Source organism: Protopterus annectens, chromosome 7.part0, assembly GCF_019279795.1.
Source record: "Protopterus annectens isolate FY-2018-M chromosome 7.part0, PAN1.0, whole genome shotgun sequence".
In the NCBI taxonomy this organism is placed as follows: domain Eukaryota; kingdom Metazoa; phylum Chordata; order Ceratodontiformes; family Protopteridae; genus Protopterus; species Protopterus annectens.
The window spans coordinates 1,315,614,063-1,315,635,242 of record NC_056739.1 but is presented as its reverse complement, the minus strand read 5'-3'; the positions used below and the strand labels follow the sequence as shown (position 1 = coordinate 1,315,635,242).

Below are 21,180 nucleotides of genomic sequence, written 5' to 3'. Positions count from 1 at the left end.
ATTCCACCAACACACTTTAAAGGACTCTTGGGATTTTTTAAGTAAGCTAACTCATGATTTGTGCAATGATAAAAATTGTGGTAGATTTATTTATATCTGTTCCCCAAAAGAAGGGTTTAGATTTTTTTCTTTCAGAATTGCTAGAGCTTACACAGTTAGATAAAAGGTACAGGGGTGGCAATAGGCACAGCCTGCACCCAGATTATTGCTAATTTGGTCATGTTTATGTAGGAGAAAAGATACATTTGGGACATCACTTTTTCATCCTCTTGGAAACATTACTTTAGATACCTCAATGACACTTTGGCTCTGGGTGGATGAAGAAGATGAGATACCTAAACTCATGGAATTTATAAAATATCACTAATGGATTTTTAAAGTTTACCCACCATTTTGGACAAATGTATATGCAATTTTTTTAGATGTTTCTATTTTATAAAATCTGAAGCTGAAAATAATTGTGTCTACCATTTATGCAAAAGACACTTTCTGCAACACCTACTTATATTTTAAAAGCTGTCAACCATATGCCAGTAAAAAAGTTGTTTTCAAAGGGCAGTTGATTAAGGTGGGTAGAATGTGGTCAACTTTTGACTTATTTTTGACAGAATGTCAGAAGATTACCGACATGTTTTTAGAAAGGGGGTGTCCACATAATTTCCTCACCACTATTAGGTTTGAGATAATTAAAGTGTGGGGGACTAAATATCATCTCCTTTTAGGACTACTTTACATGAGTAAACCTAGGACAGAGGCCACTGAAGACATGACTACTTGCTTTAATAATTATTTCGTTATTAAATTTGATGGGTTAACCCAGAAAGTAAAAAGTGTAATACAAAATAGGCCATGAGCTACACAGTCATGTTGGTGACAAACCTTCCTTCATTTCTAAAACAAGAAATAATTTAAAACACCTGCCTGAAAAAGCACCAAGTGTATATATACGAAAAGCCTTTCAACAGGCCCATATAAACGTGGAGCTTGCATTCACTGAACTTCATTTCTGAGAGAGAAACTTGTTTGTGTAGTGACCAAACAAGTAAACCCAATAAAAGGTAGCTGTTCTACAAAAGGAATAGCTTACATTGCCATCTGCTCTGGTTGCAATCATTTTTATGTTGACAAATGGAAAGATGCCTTCAAAATCACATCTGTGAGCATTATTACAACATTACAAAGAAAAAACTGTCATGTACTGACAGGGGAGGTGATTGGGAAACCTTCCTGTACAATAGGGAATTATTTAGGCAGTTAATGTTAAACCGCTCAACCCCCCCCCCCAAGACCTGAATGATCACATGTCATTGGTAGCTTTTTTAAAATTATAATAGTAGTATTTTCAGTATACTTGTCTTTTATGTCTTAAATGATTTTGTTCTTTTTTCTTACTTAATTTTTTAAATGTACTTACAGGCTTTTATAGAGCATAACGGTTTATTTTAGAACTTGTTTCTATTTTAGAACCTCTCACTTAAGATTGTAATACTTACTGTCTCATGATGCGTTTTATCACATGATTTTTTTTTTTGATTATATAATCCAGATGAATATTCTTATCTTGGATTTGATTAAGTCCCAACAGATTATAACAGACAAAAGCTCTTAACCCTTTTATTAAAGATTCTTGCTTGCTTTATTTACGTGGAGTGGACTGTTTTATCTTATATGGACATAGTTCTGGAGGGTTAGACACTACATGAGCCTTTTACTGTTTGATTCCTGTTTTTTCTGCTCTGCTGCATGGACACGCATTCCTCGTTTATAGCTATCAACTTCTTAGCACAGACTATCTTGGCAAAGACAACAAAAATAATGTGAGTACAAAGCCTCAAAAATAAGGAGAATTTTAATATAACTTTTTCAAACTTAGAAATTTGCTAGAATAAAAGGTCTTGTGCTACTATGCATTTTCTGAAGGATATGAAGGCTGAAACTCAAATGCCTGTCATTACACAGGGAATTCAGTTCTCACTGATTTGTCACAAAAATCCAGCAAAACAGAAATGTTATGAGGAACAGACAAAACATAAGTGGCAAGAATCTAGACGGTTCATAGGTTCATAGGTAGGTACTAGGCCCTGGGGCCTATACAAGCACAGCCAAAAAGGTACCCTGGCTTTTGCCATCCAAGAAAATTATTTTCCTGTGCCACTGTCGAGCAGAGCCACAGGAGTGATTCCCCGGGGCGAATTTCCTATTTCCCATCCAATCATCAAGATTTTTCTTGAAGAGTGCTAATGAGGAGCTTTGTTTGATATAGATAGGTTGTTTATTCCAGAGTATGGGAAGTCTCTGGGACATAATCTATCCCTCCGGCATGTTCTGTTTATTGTAGTGACAAGGTTTAGGTCCCTAGTGCGTGTAGCTCAGAGGGATTGGGATTTCTTTAAGTGGACCATGTCCAACAGCTCTGGTTTTGACATAGCTTTGTATGTTAGACAGAGATCACCTCTGAGAGGTATGGAGGTTAATATGTCATGTCATATGTTGAAAGCAGGTACCAATGTACATTACCTTATCAACCTACTCCATGCTCATCTTTACACACACAGATGCATACACCCACCCACATGCATACATACCATACGCACATACCACACACACACACACACACACACACACACACACACACACACACACACACACACACACACACCTACTCCATGCTCATCTTTACACACACTGATGCATACACCCACCCACATGCACACATACCATACACACATACCACACACACACACACACACACACACACACACACACACATACACACACACACACACACACACACACACACACACACACACACACACACACACACACACATACACACATTATAGCATCACTACTTTTCCAGCTCCATTCGCACCTCCCACCTCTCATCTAATATTTCATACTGAATATTTAATCATGCAAAAAATTTAGCCTTTGGCTCATTGCCAGTTGTTTGCCTAGTAAGATTTGATTTCAAACAAGTTTATACACATTCACGCTCTGTTTTCAGTAATACAGTTTTGATATTAGGTGACCACTGCTGGCCATATGGGTTACTGGAAGAGAGAGTTGCCAATGAAAGAAGAAACTTTGTAAAGCCACAAATTATGCTGGTTCAGTTGTGACAAGGTATAAACTGGAACAGCTACTTCTGCAAGTTTGCAAAGCAAGCAGAAAAACTCCATACTGAACAAATATCTGCAAACTAAAAAGTGTTTTTCTCTGATGGAGTGAATATGTAATCTAAAATTGACAGCTTCTGTGATTTTTAGACTGGAGTCTAATGGAGCTTTAGAGACACTGGATAACAAAATGGTAAAGTGACTCAAATCAATGTGTGATTATTTTAGTTTATATGATGATGAATAATTTATTTATTTTTTATTTATTTGCATAAATTGAATAATAATGAGTCCTCGTGAAATGGAGATGATATAAAAAGACCTAGGTCTTCTTTTAGATGTGACCTCAACGTACAACAGAAAGATATAGTTTTGATTTTATTTGGACTTAGCTTTAGACAAAAAAAAATATGAATGGATGCTTATTTAATGAATTGCTAATTGTCTTCATGAAGAAGACCAATTATAAAATAAAGTCACTTTTAATGAGAATTGTAAGCGTCTCTATATTTAAAGTGACAGTTGACGTGTTATAGTTGCAAGATGAGCAGTGCTGCTCTATACAGCAGTTGCTTATTTATACTGATATGATGAGATAATGGTTTTGCCTCATGCATATGAAATGGTTATTTTCAAACCTTTGCTACAGAAAGCAGTATTTGGATAAATGAATACAATTTCTAGCAAGTGGGTATAAAATGGAAGGTGACTCTCAATGAAGTTATTTTATGTTTAACAGTTAAAACTAAAATAAACAGCTAATGGGCTAGTGGTAATTATCATGTCATACAAGTTATATAAAGGGTAGGGTTTCCTTACTGGTTTTGCAGACGCAGTAGTCAAGGCCATGTTCCTTACCTTTTACAGACAGATAATGGTCACGTGATCCATGTTTAATTATGTTGCAATGAACACTGTTACAAAAGTGTTTTGTTTGAGATGACATGGTTTAACTGATAAACTTCCTTTAAGGAATTTGGTTTATGGAGAAGACATAAAAATGTTGCTACAACTAGTTGTCTTTTACCAGGATGACCATTTCAAAGGATGAGGGTGAATAAAGTAGATAGGACTGATCACTTTAAGTAGAATATGTGTTGCATCTTTTCGCTATCTTTTGTATTAACCATGACTGTGTGTATTTTACTGCTATTTTTTATATATATTTGTTCTTTGATCTGAGAAGATGGGCATATATTTAAAAATGTTTAAATAAAATGTAAAGCATTTTTAGGGGATTGGTTATGGACAGCCTATATGAATATATTTAGATCAGATGTTATGTGAAATCTATTGTGATGCAGGATAATTCTTTGCAAAAGATCAAGTTTCTCTTTGTGACTGCAGTATCGCAAGTTGTTGATTGGGAACCTAAAACATGCTATTTTGCCTAAAATAAATTACAACTGGGGTTAAAGATAAGGTATTTGATTATTATTTGCAGTGGCTTGTATCAGTACTAAAACAAATAAAATATTAATTACATTTATTAACTACTAACTCATGATCACTAGTCATTGACTCATCTACAAAAATGGAATTAAAATGATTTGTTTCATTCCTGAAGGAATTAATTAATTCATATAATTTTTTGTTGTTTTTCTGATTATTTGCCAACAAATTTTCATATTTTATTTTTCATTTCTTATACTTACTAATAGTCCCTTACGTCTCAACCTTAACTTATTTTTATTAAATTTATTTATTGGGAAATTTAAGGTAAACACAAGAAGTCCTTTTATTTCTGTTGTGTAATCTGTTCATTTATAATTCTACCATACTCGGAATTTACTTTTGGAATTTACTGATCAGATAATACCGAAGGAGGATAAATCTGAATATTTTTTATTAAAACCAGATTACCTGTACCTAACAAATCTAGGATATTATTGTCATGAGTATCAAATCCACCAAACCAAGATTTGCTTAGGAATATTAGCTGTAAAACAGTTTACTTGTGTTTGTTTGTTTGTTTGGAGTTTAAATTACTTGTAACTTCACTTTCCTCTTGAAAACTGCAGTTTTGCAATATGTGCTTAACTGCCTTCATGGCTTTAATCACTTTACAAAACTGGTTAGTGTTAATACAACAGTGAAATGTAAACATTAAAACATTAAAATACATTATCTTTTCAATCCAACCAAATTTAAACATCCCACAACACTCTATCAAACTGGTTAACCTTTAACCTTATAAAAAAATCAAATGTACTGTGTTCAGTGATAGTGCAGAAATGATATGCATATGTCTGATAATTATGTTTACTGTCAGATTAACAAAGGTATTTTAGATGTTTATTTTAAATTATATAATGCATCTATGGCTATATTAGACTCTAAAAAATGGCTCATCCAACACAATTTTCTATTTAAGTCATAAGAAAATACATCAGTGTTTTTTGGTAATCAGCACAAACTTTCAAATATGCCCAATAATCCCGCCTTTGCTGATCCAACCAATACCTCCATTGAGACTATCATCTACTTCAGTTATCTTCACCTTTGGCTTGATCCTACCTTGAACTTCTGCAAACACATTTTTTTAAATCTGATCTAAAATAAATCCCATGCTTTTCTGGACCAAGGAAAGCTCCCCTTTCCTTTTCCCTAATGCCAGGTCATCCCTTGGGAAAGGACTTCACAACTTCAATATGGATTTCCTGTTATTGCTGCTGCTTCCATCAAGAATACCACTACCCTACAAACTATCTCCAGTTCTCTTTGTCATTTTAAATCTAACTCATTCCTCTATGATTACCACTGCTGCACTTTAAGCAAAGGAATCTGGCTCCATAAAACCTAAAGTTCCAGCTCTCTACCCGATACCCTACTCTTTAAGTTATTTTACCTTTAAAGCTTTGTACCACTTTCAGTAAAATTACATGAAAAGACATCCTCATATAATCTCTGGCACTTCTTTCAATCTACACCCTCTCTGTATTCACCAAGATATTCAAGTCAGTCAACCAAACATGCATTCTCCATATTTGCTTTAATACCCTCCAAGAAATATCCAACCTTTCTAGCTTCAGGACCTCAAATAATACCTACAATATTAGGCTAAGTATACCCAGAAGACCATATTACATAATCCCCTTCAGTTCACCCTAATTTACCCACTCTAACAGGCTCTCAGTTTTATTTGTAAATATATACATATCTCTTCTCCAGCTAAAGCCACAAACTATATAATTGATGATAGTTATCTTATCCCACTTGTTGTGTTAAAATACTGTTACACACACATATCTGACTTTGCAATATTAACAATGTTTTCAATTCTCTGTACTACTTCTAAATTTGTAAATGTTTCACCGACAATACACCTGCAAATTGTCAGTACTGATCAGCATGTTACACAGGCAATCATATATAAATAAAATAGCTAAAATATAAACAAAATATGACATCACAATGGATTATATCAATTGCTGTACTAAAATCATTGTCCTTGTATTCACAGTTTTCCTCAAAGGGAAGTCTATCAACTTTGATGCTCAGGTGCAAGTTTTTTAAGCATGCATTACATTAAAACTCAACCTTCAAACAATATCTGGTCAGCTAAAAATGGGCTGTACACATATTAAAATAAAATAACATGTATTAAGTTCACAGTACATACACATGTCCAAGTTCATGTGCTATAGTAAACGCAGTACTTAGCCCATTATCTTCAATGATGGAACAGCTTCTGTAAGGATCACACATCGTACCAAGTTCAGCCAATCCTGCAATTAAAGCCAAAGAACAAATGGTTACTGCGCATCACCAAATAATTTAAAACAGGTACAACTTTACTTATTCATGTCTAGAAAACAAAACATTTGAAATATCATACCTAGTGTGTCACATTTATTTGCTGCTCTGCAAATATCTTGTCTGAAAAGTCAAGAAGTAACAAATGTAAGTAAGCAAATAATTTCACAATATTCAGACCAAAAAGCAATTAATCATCGATATAACATTTAAATAACAGGGAAAAAAGAGGACATGCAAATACATACACAATACATTATGACTGATTAATAATATATTATATTTAAATGTTTGAAATATGGCCAATTTATTAATAACATTTGCTATTAAAATATACAAGGTGGCAGTGAAGCCTTTTTCATTCATCCAGAAGAAATCTGAAAATTCTGACTCAAATAAAGTAATGATAACATGTACAACCACAACTGCATTAACTCATTACAGCCAAGTGCACCTCCAGGTGGTTCTGCAGTTATATCCTACTGTGCTTCTGGGCATCAGATATTGCTTGTTCATATTTGCATTAATAATTGCAAACCCTTGCTACATAGATGATTTCAGAATATTTTATCTTGAAGCATGCATGATAGCAAACACAAGTGTATTGATGTTTGACCTCTGTCAATGAGTATTTGTTTAGAACTGTAAGGTGATAACTTCATTTCGTTAAAGGCTCAAGCCACACCCATTGTGAGTTAAAAGTGCACACTCAAAACAGATGTAGTGGACAAATGAGTTAACTGCTTCAATAACCAATACAATGAGACTATGCAGTATACCATAATAACCTAAAACTCTAGTTGGACTACTTTTTCATTATTAATTATTATTTTGAGGAATACTGTGTTTCTGTCATGTGATTAAGATAAAACATGTAAAGTTGAAGACTTTTCAACATGGAAATCCATTAAGGAGTGGGCTGCAAAAGCAGCAGGTTGTTCATCAATGAAGCTATTATTTTAAAGGACATACTTTGTTCTTTACATGGTCACTGTGCATACTCTGCTAAAAGACACAAAGCAGCATTGGGTGAGTCTATCATTTTATTATAAAAGGTCAGTTCTATAAACTGTTAAAACATTTCAGGTTCTAATCCTGGTCAAATCCCCTCAATCTTCACTCACAAAACTTGGTGACTCTAAATGTGCCACAAAACAAGATAATGGTTCCAGATCTCCCATGAGAGAGGCATATTTTCCTAGTGTAGTTACACAGTCATAAATTTAGATAAATACATAACATAACGTATCATAATATATCAAAACAAAGTAAATTGTAATAAAACATTTGATCAGTAGTTGACAAAACTGCTATCCAAGATTAATCTATGGTACATCACAAAATATGTGAGAACACACCACACTCAAATCAACCATGTGCAAAACATTATCTATAAGATTAATCTTTTTTTGTATTAAAATGACCAAGTGCATGGACCTATCAATTTAATTCAATCAATGCCTACTTCAAGTTTTTTCAGCTTTTTTTCTTTGTTTTTAATTAATATTTACAATATAAAATTATTCCTATTCACCACTGAGGCTCTGGTTCATCAATAATTATGGGTAGCAGGCAGCTTATATGGAACCCTGAAAATACCACCTAAAAAAGCATAGTTTATAGCAAAACGTAGTTTGGTATTTTAGGACATCCAACCCAAAAATACCTGTGGCTGAGATATTTATATTTATTAAGTGAAATAAATATATCCAAAGAAATACGCCTGGTACCACCACAGCTTTTCAAATACACGATCCTTTATTGAGACAAAAAGCTATTCAAATCAGTAAGCACTTTCGGGTTACTCCAAAACCCTTCATCAGACTTTTTCAATAACATTTCTTATCATTTAAATATAAAAAAGGCACCAAAAAAGTTTTTCAGTCAATTAATTTGTATACCTAAATTCACCACAAGATGGCAGCATTTATCTACAAATTCAATTCATATAATGCATTGAATATAAATGGATGTGTTTAAAAACTATATATTTAAAAATATCAGTTTGTATGTATAAAAACATACATATAAATATAAACATATTTGATAGAATACACATGTATATAGATTGTTGTTGTTGTTGTGCCTTTCGACTTTTCCCGGTTAGGGGTTGCCACAGCGGAACTCCGGTCCGCTAATGATTGGCAGTAGATTTTTTACGTGCCGGGTTGCCAGCCCTCATGCACAACCTTCAACGAAGGTACGCCCATTCACGCATGTCTCCACACAGAAGACGCTTTAGCTGAGAATCGAACAGGATAATGTCTTACTGTGAGGTGACAACGCTACCACAGCCCCACCACCGCAGTTACACATGCATATAGATATAGGCATGAAATATATAAAAATGTATAAATATATAAATATGCATACACATAACACTTGTATTTCATGAAATAAAATAAAATAAAATATTTTTAAATATATATTTTTAAATATATAGTTTTTAAACACATCCATTATATTCAATGCATTATAAGAATTGAATTTGTAGATAAATGCTACCATCTAGTGGTGAATTTAAGTATACGAATTAACTAACTGAAAAACTTTTTGGCTCCTTTTTTTATATTTAAATGATAAGAAATGTTATTGAATCATTCTGATGAAGGGTTTTGGAGTAATCCGAAACCGCTTACTGATTTGAATAGCTGTTTGTCTCAATAAAGGATCATGTATTTGAAGAGCTGTGGTGGTACCAGGCGTATTTCTTTGGATATATTTATTTTTTGCTGTTGACGCTGCAGGTACTTTTGTCCTTTCAACTACCTATTGGACTTTCTAATTATTCAGTAAAATACTATTGCTAGAAGAATATAATCTTCCATTTTTTTATTTAGCAAAATAACAATGGGCTTTGAAGATTACGACTGAGCATATTAGTGTATGTTCCTGTATATCTTCATTTTCATAGGAATGGGAAAATGTTTTGGCAAATTAATATTTACTTGGTAGTATATAATTCTAATATCATGAAAAGGTCAAAAGGGTACTCTAGAACTAACAATCACCTATGTAAGCTATTCAGAATTCTTGTCTGTACTCTGAAGATGTTCTTTTTTCACTTGTCTGTATAAAGTTTCACAGTATGATTATTAGCAAATGAGTTCAGAATGTATTAAGGAGACCTAGTAACTACCAATGAAATTCTCATTAGTTTAAAAATGAATAGCACAATAAAGGTTACAAATAGTTAATAATTACTATGTTAAAGGGAAAATCAGTTTTTCCCAGTAATCTGCATGTCCACCTCATGTCCATGATAGCTTTTGCCATGTTACCTTCTGTTTTCTTCTACATCACAAACAAATGTAGGAAGGCAAATTGTTGAGTGTCATTTTATCAGTGGCACTTTCACTGAGTTTAGTAAAAAAAGGGGTGAACTCACTGAACTTTAGTGGTTTATTCTAACTTCTTCATGTTAACATTTTTTTTATTTCTAAATTTTAAGATGCCGGTTGTTGTTGAATGTATGGAAGTGAGATGCTATGGAGGACAGTGTGGAAATGTTATTGACCACACTACAAGTTCATTTGAAATATGTTGTATTTAGCGCTGTAATGATGTAAACAGGTTCAATAATGCTTTAGCACTGCCTCTATGTTTTCCCTGCTTCCACAGTTCAGTAGCCATAGATTTGGCATATTTATTTAGTCAGTTGCAAAGGATGAGTCCTTCCAGATTATTGTGAAAGGGGCTTGCCTTTCTGCAAAAATGCTTGTTTATTTAGTGTGTCCATTGATTTGGTGGAATGTCTATGTTAAAGTTGCAGTGGTTGTGGTCTTAATGTATATGAGTTTGAAGTTTGACATGAAGCTGGTGTACTGGTAATTCTAAACTGTGCCTAGGTGTTTCTGCAGTGTGTGTGTGTGTGTGTGTGTGTGTGTGTGTGTGTGTGTGTGTGTGTGTGTGTGTGTGTGTGTGTGCTTTGTAATGGACTGGTAGTTAGATTGGTTCTCTACATTAAAAATGTTACTTGCTTTGATATGATTACCTATGACCTAGAATGGCATGATGTACAATCCTTTGTAAATCATTTTTTTTATGTTTTGCACAGAGATGTGTTAGAATTCTAGCGAAGGCTATCACATATTCATCACATGTTTATATTAATGTTGTAGATTTTTGAAACATATTTTTTAGTTGATCATACTGGGAAATTGCTATTTGATTAAACATGCCATTTCACGAGGTTTTTTTTTTTTCAGTATTGAAGAGGATGCTGTGGAGTAACATGCACTTTGCTGTATATGATGCAGGTTGCACATGGGGAAGGATACTACATTCTAGAAGCTGCTGTACATTTCCAGAAATTCTGGCTATTTTTAAAATAGATACTTGAGATTAAATGAATTTATGAATACAAAAATGACTACATTATTTAAATTAATTTTATAACATCCAAAATTACAAAATTGCTAAAATGTTAAGAATACAAAATGTGTGGATGATTCTTTATGACTTGTAGTATTATTTTTTGGCATTTTTCAATAAGCAACAATAAGGGCTTAGGTAATTCCAGTAAGGTAGAATATTGAAATCGTATCTACATCACAATGTCAATCTCCTCATCTAGCGTCCCTGTCAAAGACCTGATAGTAGGATGCACATTTCTGTCTAGATTACTGCTGAATTATGGAACATAGCGCTATGGAGATGAAGCACTGGATAGGCCTTGAACAGGCAGTTAAACATATCTTACTGTTTTCTAACTGTATAGTACAAATAAGTCCGTTTATTATCAATGTGCACTGTTTTCTAATATATGTGCTAATATGTTCACATCTGCAGAAATTAAATTAAAACAGATGGATGAATGTCCAGACCACTCAGATAGATGACCACACCATGACCCGTAGATAAAAAACTGATGAAACTATTTCACATCAATAGATGACCAAACCCTTGCAGGTAGATTGATGAGATAAATATTCCAAAAAGCCCAGAAGGATGAATGACTGCTGTAATATCCTATCCATCAGTGATGACTATAACAGACATTACTACAACAACACAATTTTCATAGCGAGAACCTGCCTTAAAACTGTGTCAGGTCCTCACATTAAGGAGCCTAACCAATTTTTTTTTCTAATACTTCGATTAAGACCTGTAGACTGAAATAAAAAAAAATGTTATGTTGTGAGCCCAAAACAGAATGTACTGTTTGGCAGTTTCAGCAACACTGGGCCAGTTGTCAACTGCAAACTCCAACTATAAAGGGCAATCTGCCAAAAATGGTTTGAAAGATCCTAATAAAAGTTTTAAAAAACTATTTTGGCATACACTTCTTTCTTTTTGTAATTACTTATCTAGCTTAAAGGACATTTAGTCATAGCATCTTGCATTTTAACATGAAAATGTTCATTTTTAATATCTTTTTAATCAATATATTAAAAAGATTGAAAGTCCCGCCTTTATATAAAACTACATACTCTTGCTAGATGTGGTTTTTAAAACTCTTGTAACTGGCCATGTGACAGATGATTATAAGTTAATACTACTTCATTATCAAGTTCAGTGTTTTAACCATAGATAAAGCAGTATTACTGTCAAGAGCAAAAAAAATATATATATATATCAGAATGCAGTTGAAATAATTATGTAATTGTCCTCATTCACATGCTTGTTGATTCGAGTATTGCTACAGATGTATTTGCTTTACAATACAGTCTCAATTGGGAAAGAAAGTCATTTAAAAATGAAGGCTAAACATTTTCAGTATACATAGCCTTCCAATAGCTCTGTTCTCCTTTCTCATGTGAAAATAGCAGTGGCATCCTGACACACAAAGTCTTAGCATCTGAATACTAACAATATATTATTAAAGATTTTAAATATGCACTGTTTTTCTATAGCTCTACAGAATGGTTACAATTTGATATAGTGTGCATGTTTCATATGTCTTGAAAAGACCATGCTGAAAATGAACATATTTAGTTTTTTGCTGTAGTTTTGTTGGATGCACTGTCATGTTTTGCATTCTACAGAAGGAGCACATTTTTACAGAATTCATTGATCTTCAAATGTATTATCAGAGCTCATTTAAACTAATCAATGAGATCATTAGAGGTATACAGCTGTAAAAAACACACAGTAAGTGCAGTTATATATCTGCCATTAGTTTTGCTTCTCATATGTTATTGTATTCTACTGAACTTGATATTTTGTTATTGTATTCTACTGAACTTGATATTTTGTTATTGTATTCTACTGAACTTGATATTTTGTTATTGTATTCTATTGAACTTGATATTTTGTTATTGTATTCTATTGAACTTGATATTTTGTTATTGTATTTTACTGAACTTGATATTTTGTTATTGTATTCTATTGAACTTGATATTTTGTTATTGTATTTTACTGAACTTGATATTTTGTTATTGTATTCTACTGAACTTGATATTTTGTTATTGTATTCTATTGAACTTGATATTTTGTTATTGTATTCTATTGAACTTGATATTTTGTTATTGTATTCTACTGAACTTGATATTTTGTTATTGTATTCTATTGAACTTGATATTTTGTTATTGTATTCTACTGAACTTGATATTTTGTTATTGTATTCTATTGAACTTGATATTTTGTTATTGTATTCTACTGAACTTGATATTTTGTTATTGTATTCTACTGAACTTGATATTTTGTTATTGTATTCTATTGAACTTGATATTTTGTTATTGTATTCTACTGAACTTGATATTTTGTTATTGTATTCTATTGAACTTGATATTTTGTTATTGTATTCTACTGAACTTGATATTTTGTTATTGTATTCTACTGAACTTGATATTTTGTTATTGTATTCTATTGAACTTGATATTTTGTTATTGTATTCTATTGAACTTGATATTTTGTTATTGTATTTTACTGAACTTGATATTTTGTTATTGTATTCTACTGAACTTGATATTTTGTTATTGTATTCTATTGAACTTGATATTTTGTTATTGTATTCTATTGAACTTGATATTTTGTTATTGTATTCTACTGAACTTGATATTTTGTTATTGTATTCTATTGAACTTGATATTTTGTTATTGTATTCTACTGAACTTGATATTTTGTTATTGTGTTCTATTGAACTTGATATTTTGTTATTGTATTCTACTGAACTTGATATTTTGTTATTGTATTCTACTGAACTTGATATTTTGTTATTGTGTTCTATTGAACTTGATATTTTGTTATTGTATTCTACTGAACTTGATATTTTGTTATTGTATTCTATTGAACTTGATATTTTGTTATTGTATTCTACTGAACTTGATATTTTGTTATTGTATTCTACTGAACTTGATATTTTGTTATTGTATTCTACTGAACTTGATATTTTGTTATTGTATTCTACTGAACTTGATATTTTCTTTTAACAGAGAAATGCTGGATACAAAGTACCCTACACGGTCACTACAGGGAATGATGCAGCTCTCCAGAAGGACATAGTTCCCAGAATGAAATCAAGACAATCTGCTCAGTCTCCCATGCTTAAACCTCTTGGTGCTTTCATGGATTGTATATATAGAAACACAAATAATCTTCCCTTATCAGGAACTCTGTGAGTGGAAGATGGTATCTAAAATACACAGATGCTGTTATATCAGGATACTCATGTCCATGTTACAGCAAAAAAATATATATGTGTGTGCATGTGTATGCATGTGTGTATGCGTGTGTGCATTTATGTATGTATAACCTTTGTACCATCATAACTGTATTATTCTTAAAATCAACCATTATGATGATAAAAGATAAACTGTAAACTGAGAGCAATGTATTTTCCATATGTGTAACCCCCAACATCTGTCCTTCTGGAAATATTTGTTTCAGTCTTGGTGCAGTCTGCAGTACTGACATCAATTGACCAAACAATGTAATTGACCAAACAATGTTTAGTATTATGTTATACATGAAAGACATGCTAATATCAGGGTATGATGCATCCGAAAGAAAACCTTCTCTACCTATAACTCAGCTAATGTGCATCAGCCTAATAGTTTTATGGTTTCTGAGATATGGATAAATGATGTAATCTATGGCTCAGAATTAATCGTTATAATTTCTTGTTGCCAGAGGTGATGCCATATTATACAATGACTGGCCATTAACATTCAAAAATTAGCATGCCGGTTGGTCAGCCTAACCAGAGTGCTCACTGTAAATCAAACATATATAAATGGAAAAAAAATCTGTTCACCCAGACTTTCTTCTATTAATATATGGTATAGAAACTGTGCGTTTTTATTTCCAAAAATAATAAACTTTCAAAAACTGGTGATTTCAAACAAACAAGACAAATGGGGCAGAGAAAAATACAATGATAATCAGGTGTGTAATGCAAAACTATAGAAATGTACCTGGTTATCCTAACATTTTCTCTGTACCAGCTCTCCCATATGTTGAAAGTCTGACAATTTCATTTTTTTAAATTAAAAACAAAACAAAAAAGTAACAGAGATTTTCCTTTCTCAATTGCTTCCTTAACACAGCACTGATGTACTGTGTAAGCATGGGAATGTATTTACAACCTCGTGACCAAACCACACCAATTATGGATAAATCCAGCATTACCCACACCCAGCCATATTATTCAATGACTGGCCATTAGTATTCAAAAACTAGCACACTGATTGGCCAGCCCAACCAGCGTGCCTATTGCAAATCCAAGAATATATCAATGGAAAAAGTTCCAGTCGGAAAGATTTTTCCCGTTAGTATATCTCATATTTTTTTTTTTTTTACTTTTCTTTTTTTTTTTTTTTAATACAAAAGAAAACAGAAGATATTTTACATTCAGGAGATGGCACAGACAGAAATGAAAGGATAATCAAGTACGTTCTACAAAACTTAAAAAACTTACCTGGTTATCTTTTTATTTTGTCTGTCCCAACTCTCCCAAACATAAAAAGTCTCCTGGTTTCTTCTTTTTATTTTTATTAATTATAAAAAAGAAGAAGCAATGGAGGACTTCCTTTCTCCATTGCTACCTCTTGACAGTGCTGATATACTGTGTAAGCACTGAAACACAAGTTCCATATGCATGTGCAGTACATCAAAAAAGTCCCGAGATACCAACAAGACGTGGAAAGGCAGCACTGAGGTATTATACAAAGATATTATTTAAGTGGAGGTGTCCCATTCTAGACCAATAACAAGCTCACCTTCAAGGCTGGTCAAACAGGATGACTGGCTATGGCAATCTGGACGTGAAGAGGCTTAAGACTAAGTGCCATACCATATCCTTGATAGCTATAGGTGCCCTCTATGACACAGGAAACCTAAACCTCATATTTAAACTTACAGGAGACAGTCATCATTTCACCATACTCGTGGGTGAATCTAACCATCCCACTATAAACTGGGAATCATAAGGCTGTCTCCTTTGAAATAAAAATAAAACCTGTGATGCCAGCAAACACCATATCATTTAGGAACTATTCTAAGGCAAACTTCCTATTATTAGACAACCTGATAAAATTTTAAGTCCCCCCAAACCGAGAAAACACAGTTGCCTATGCAGAATTGCTCACAGATGCACTATACAATCATGTTAATAAATGCATAGAACAGCTGTGCCTACCAGAAATATGCTTAGAACAATGAGCCACCCTGATAGAAACCAAACATCAGCAGACTGCACAACATAAGGAAGAACGTCATAGCAAAAGTCAGGAAATACAATGCCCAGCAGGATAAAAACTCTATCAATTTAAGCAAAACACTCAGAGGGCAAATCAAGCCAAGTTTGATGTAAAATAGTGTCCCAGGCCAAAGAATGAAGACACCTACATGGAGCTGGAAGATATGGCAAATCTTAACATAATCACACTACCAAAGGAACTTCTACAGATGAATTCCAACTTCAGTTGCATAAGTATAAAAGAAGCAATACCTTCAGTTGAAATACATGCAAGGCTATTTCCAAGAATCAAACTAAACTTGTTTCCCCTCTCTTCTGCATCAGTATGTTCTGTACTGTGGTAATGAATCTGCTGGAGGGACACCCCTACCCACAGGCCTTATGCTGCTGAAGGTGAAGCTAAAGTAACACGTTTTCTTTACCCTAGAATTGTGAAAATTCCCTGGAAAGGCAATAAAAGCCATTAACAACATTTAAATGTTGTGACTCACATCAGTATTTAGGGTTCAAAGACCTTGTCTTTGTATCCATAAATATTCTACCTCACTGATTGTACTGGTGGTAAACCATGTGTGAGTGTGTGTGTGTGTGTGTGTGTGTGTGTGTGTGTGTGTGTGTGTGTGTGTGTGTGTGTGTGTGTGTGTGCAGTCCACTGAAGTACCTGATTGGTCCTCTCCTCATCTCACTTTTTCTCCAACTACTTTTGCCTTTGTAGCTCCAAATTCAAGATCACTTCTCTACCCCGTGATCCAAGTAAACTCCTCTCATCCACCTAATTCATTCTACTGTAAGGCACATTGCAGTTTGACATTTTTTTAACAGAAATGGTCTATTATAAATGTTGAATACTGTACTAATGTATTAACTATGAACGTTCTTACCTTCACAGACATAGTCCTTCCCAACAGATAGTTTTTCATAAGCGCATACACTTAATGTAGGTCCCACTCTGTTCTGCCCTCGGTCCACTCAGTCTCCACTTTGCTACCCTATCCTATGCCCAATTCACACCCACCCCCACTATATCTACATTTATACTATCTAGCCACATCCAATCATTAATGCTGAACCCCTCCCATCCAACTTAAACACGTAGCCCTTAAGATTCCATCATCATTTATCCCCCCGTTACTCATTACTCCAAGCTGTAGCTCAGCCTTTTATCACTACGTCCTTTTTACTTCCAGTGCACATATAACCACTAACTGTTTTCATACCTCGTGCATGCTTTCTATCTGTTCCACCATCAAACATATAATACTTACACAACTCACAATTTCTCTACCAAACTACTTATCCTATATCTATCACTCCCAAATTAGGTAACAATAACAGTATGAATTGCTTAACTATAGGCTTAAATCTAATACTGCTATGCCTTAGCCTCCTCACCTGTTACCAAAGGTACCAGATTCACACTATCATCTCCGCAACTAATTACCTACCAGATAAACCTACCCCACCTAAAGTTAATATCATAATAACATTTCAATCAGGAAACACTGCACCTTTGTTTCAAATTGAAACCACTCAATGTATCATCAAGTAAACTTAAAATAACTTCCCCTGCTAGATTAACACTAAACAAATATCTAAAAACACTAGTCCAACAAACATCAGTCCTAACCAGTGGTGATATTTACCCTAATCCAGGTCCAACAAAACTCATCTCAAAAAAAAAACAAAGTCAACAGTACTGAACAAAATCAGTCAGCACCTTATCCATCTAACAGTATTCGGCTAACTTTCATTACCTTAAATGCTAAAAGTATTTGCAATAAAATCAAAAAACTCTATGCCTGGATAACTGTTTAAAAAACTTAGTATCCTAGCCATAACAGAAACATGGCTGCAGCCAAATATTAGCAACACCGAAACATTACCACCAAACTATAACATAACTTGGAATGACCAAACTAAAATGAAAGGCAATGGTGAAGTAATAATAAACCAAGATTTTCTCAGCCTAGTCTCATATAATGCTCCCATACTACAAATCAATGATACAGAACTTCTTATCACTTTCCTCAAACTAAACAAACTGAAACAAATCTATATTATTACCTTATATACTCCCCCAGGCAATAACATCAATGCTCTAGAAGATATTTCTACACTGGACCTCAACTTTCATCCCTCATGAAAGATTCATAATAGGAGATGCTAATATTAGCTTGAAGTTATATCTACCTCCCCTAAATTTAGCATAAATCCTTTTGGATACAAATTCCAACATACTTAGCAAAAACGTAAATGCCATATTAGACTGGATCTTGGTATTTGATCCCACTAAATTTATTCTTCTGGCACCCTATAAAATCCCCTCAGTGACCATCTTCCTGTCTTTACCAAATGTCACACACAAAATCCCCCAAAACAGCAAACTATAAAAACTATTCATAGCACAATAAATTTTAACCCTCAGACATTCAGCAATATCCTCTCCTCAATAAACTGGAATATCATAAGAAATATCCCACCAGATGACACTGTCGAGAAGTTTAACTCAATATTTCTTAGCATCTTAAACAAAATGGCACCCTCCAGAAATAAAAAAATAAAAACAAGACATGCACCCTGATAAACTAACACTACAAGAAGACTTATGCAAACTAGAGACAATGCCTGGAAAAACTGGCAGGCAAACAAAGTAAAAAAACACTAACAATATAAAAGTTTTCATAACCAGGCCAAAAGACAGATAAACTCTGACAAAAAACATACTATAGTGAACCCCAAAATAATTGCAAAGCCTATACCAAGAAATTCTGGTCAACCATCAAGGAAATACTGCAACCAGGGCAAAAATATAATCTCAGTCCATGTCCAAATAGTATACCTCTGGGCACTGCTACATAACTTAATACCTACTTTGTAGACAGCAAAGCATCTATTACAAAGCAATTTAGTCATAGTCCTGCAGATCACAAGCAACAAACAACTATTACCTTCTCATTTACACTTCAACCAATATATACAGCTTATGAAAAACACTTAAGCAAGCTAAAAATCTGCTTTGACTCTGCAAATAATCTACCCAGTAAATTACTTAAAATAACAGCAAGTTGCATACTTTAGCTCATATCCATTATCATAAATAGAGCCATGCATGAAAACTATGTCCCTAAAATCTGGAAAAAAAAATCACAAAACATTCCCCTCCATAAAAGTGGTACTTCTACAGACATCAGTAATTTCAGACTAATAGCTATCCTACCCCCCCTCTCTAAAATCTTAGAAAAACATATCCACAAACAAGTTCTACAATACCTCAACCAAGAAATACTTCTAACTTAAACTCAGCATGGTTTTTGACCCTCCCATATCACAAATCCAGCTCTTATAGCTCTTATAGCTTTCACAGATATAGTAAACCAAGCCAGAGATAGCGGCCAACTTGTCTCTTCCATACTCTTTGACCTATCAAAGGTCTTTGATATGGTCGGCCACACTACACTACTACTACAGCAAATGTCAGACTTAACACTAAACACTCTAAACTGATTCAAGAGTTATCTCACTGATAGCTGCCGATCAGTAAAATGGCAATTAGTGCTCTCACCTTTTCTCCCCGTCAACAATGGTAGCATTGTCGCCTCACAGTAAGGCGTTGTCTTGTTCGATTCTTAGCTAGAGCGTCTTCTGTGTGGAGACATGCATGAATGGGTGTACCTTCGTTGAAGGTTGTGCATCAGAGCTGGCAACTCAGCACGTAAAAATCTTCTGCCAATCATTAGCGGACCGGAGTTCCACTCTGGCGACCCCTAACCGGGAAAAGCCGAAAGACACAACAACAACAATGGCATCCCGCAAGGATCAGTCCTTGATCCTCTCCTATGTAATATCCTTACAAATTCTCTTCACACTTGCATATAACATGCTTCTCTCATATAGTACGCTGATGACTCAGTACTTACATGTACTTCCAACAGCAATACACACCTCAACCAAATTACACAAGAATCTCTCACTGCCACTAAAAATTGATTACAAAACTCCCAACTCCTGTTTAACCCAAAGAAAACCAAACTTTTACTTTTCTATCCTAAATGTCAGTCTCATGAAAAACATGACTTTAAATTATACTTCCTCAATAATACCACTATAGAAGTGATAACCAGTACAAAACTATTAGTCATGGTCATAGATGACAACCTTAAATTTGATTTACACTTATGAAATGCCATAAAAAATACACCAAAAACAAGGCTTAGTATAGAGCTAGAAACGTCCTCACCTCCACACCCAGAGACCCTTGAAAATAGGTATCTTATGCCTTTTCTTCTTTATGGAGCCCCCATCTTCACTAATCTTCAAATATCCAACGACAAAACAAGAGCTGACTTGATGAAGCAATAAGTTTTATTGCGAAAGCACTTACTTCTTTGTTATTTTTATGCTAAAGTTCACTTTTATTAAGACGTGATTTTTTTTAACAAATATATTTGAACCTATAAGCAAGTTACTAATTGCCTTTTATATTGACATCATTATTTTTATTCATGTAACATCTGCCATAGTACAAAAATAGTGACATTTTAGTTACAAATAATAAAACACACACCTCTGTGTTTTGACTTGTATGGCTCACGTAATGAATTGCCTGTGTCTCAATGTTTGAACCACTAAGTGAATTTGAGTCACCTAAGCTGCAGTCAGAGCTTT

The 21,180-nt window shown here is 33.8% G+C and overlaps 1 protein-coding gene across 1 annotated transcript in view; it reads right to left on the bottom strand.

Annotated features, from left to right (window-relative positions):
- Positions 1-21,180, bottom strand: part of ADAMTS9 (ADAM metallopeptidase with thrombospondin type 1 motif 9) — a 1,232,634-nt gene that overhangs the window by 980,965 nt on the left and 230,489 nt on the right. The window contains exons 7-8 of the mRNA XM_044077927.1: positions 6,958-6,998; positions 6,742-6,847 (exon numbers count right to left, since the gene is read on the bottom strand). Coding sequence (XP_043933862.1) covers positions 6,742-6,847; positions 6,958-6,998 — 147 coding nt within the window. The remainder of the gene's footprint in view (positions 1-6,741; positions 6,848-6,957; positions 6,999-21,180) is intronic.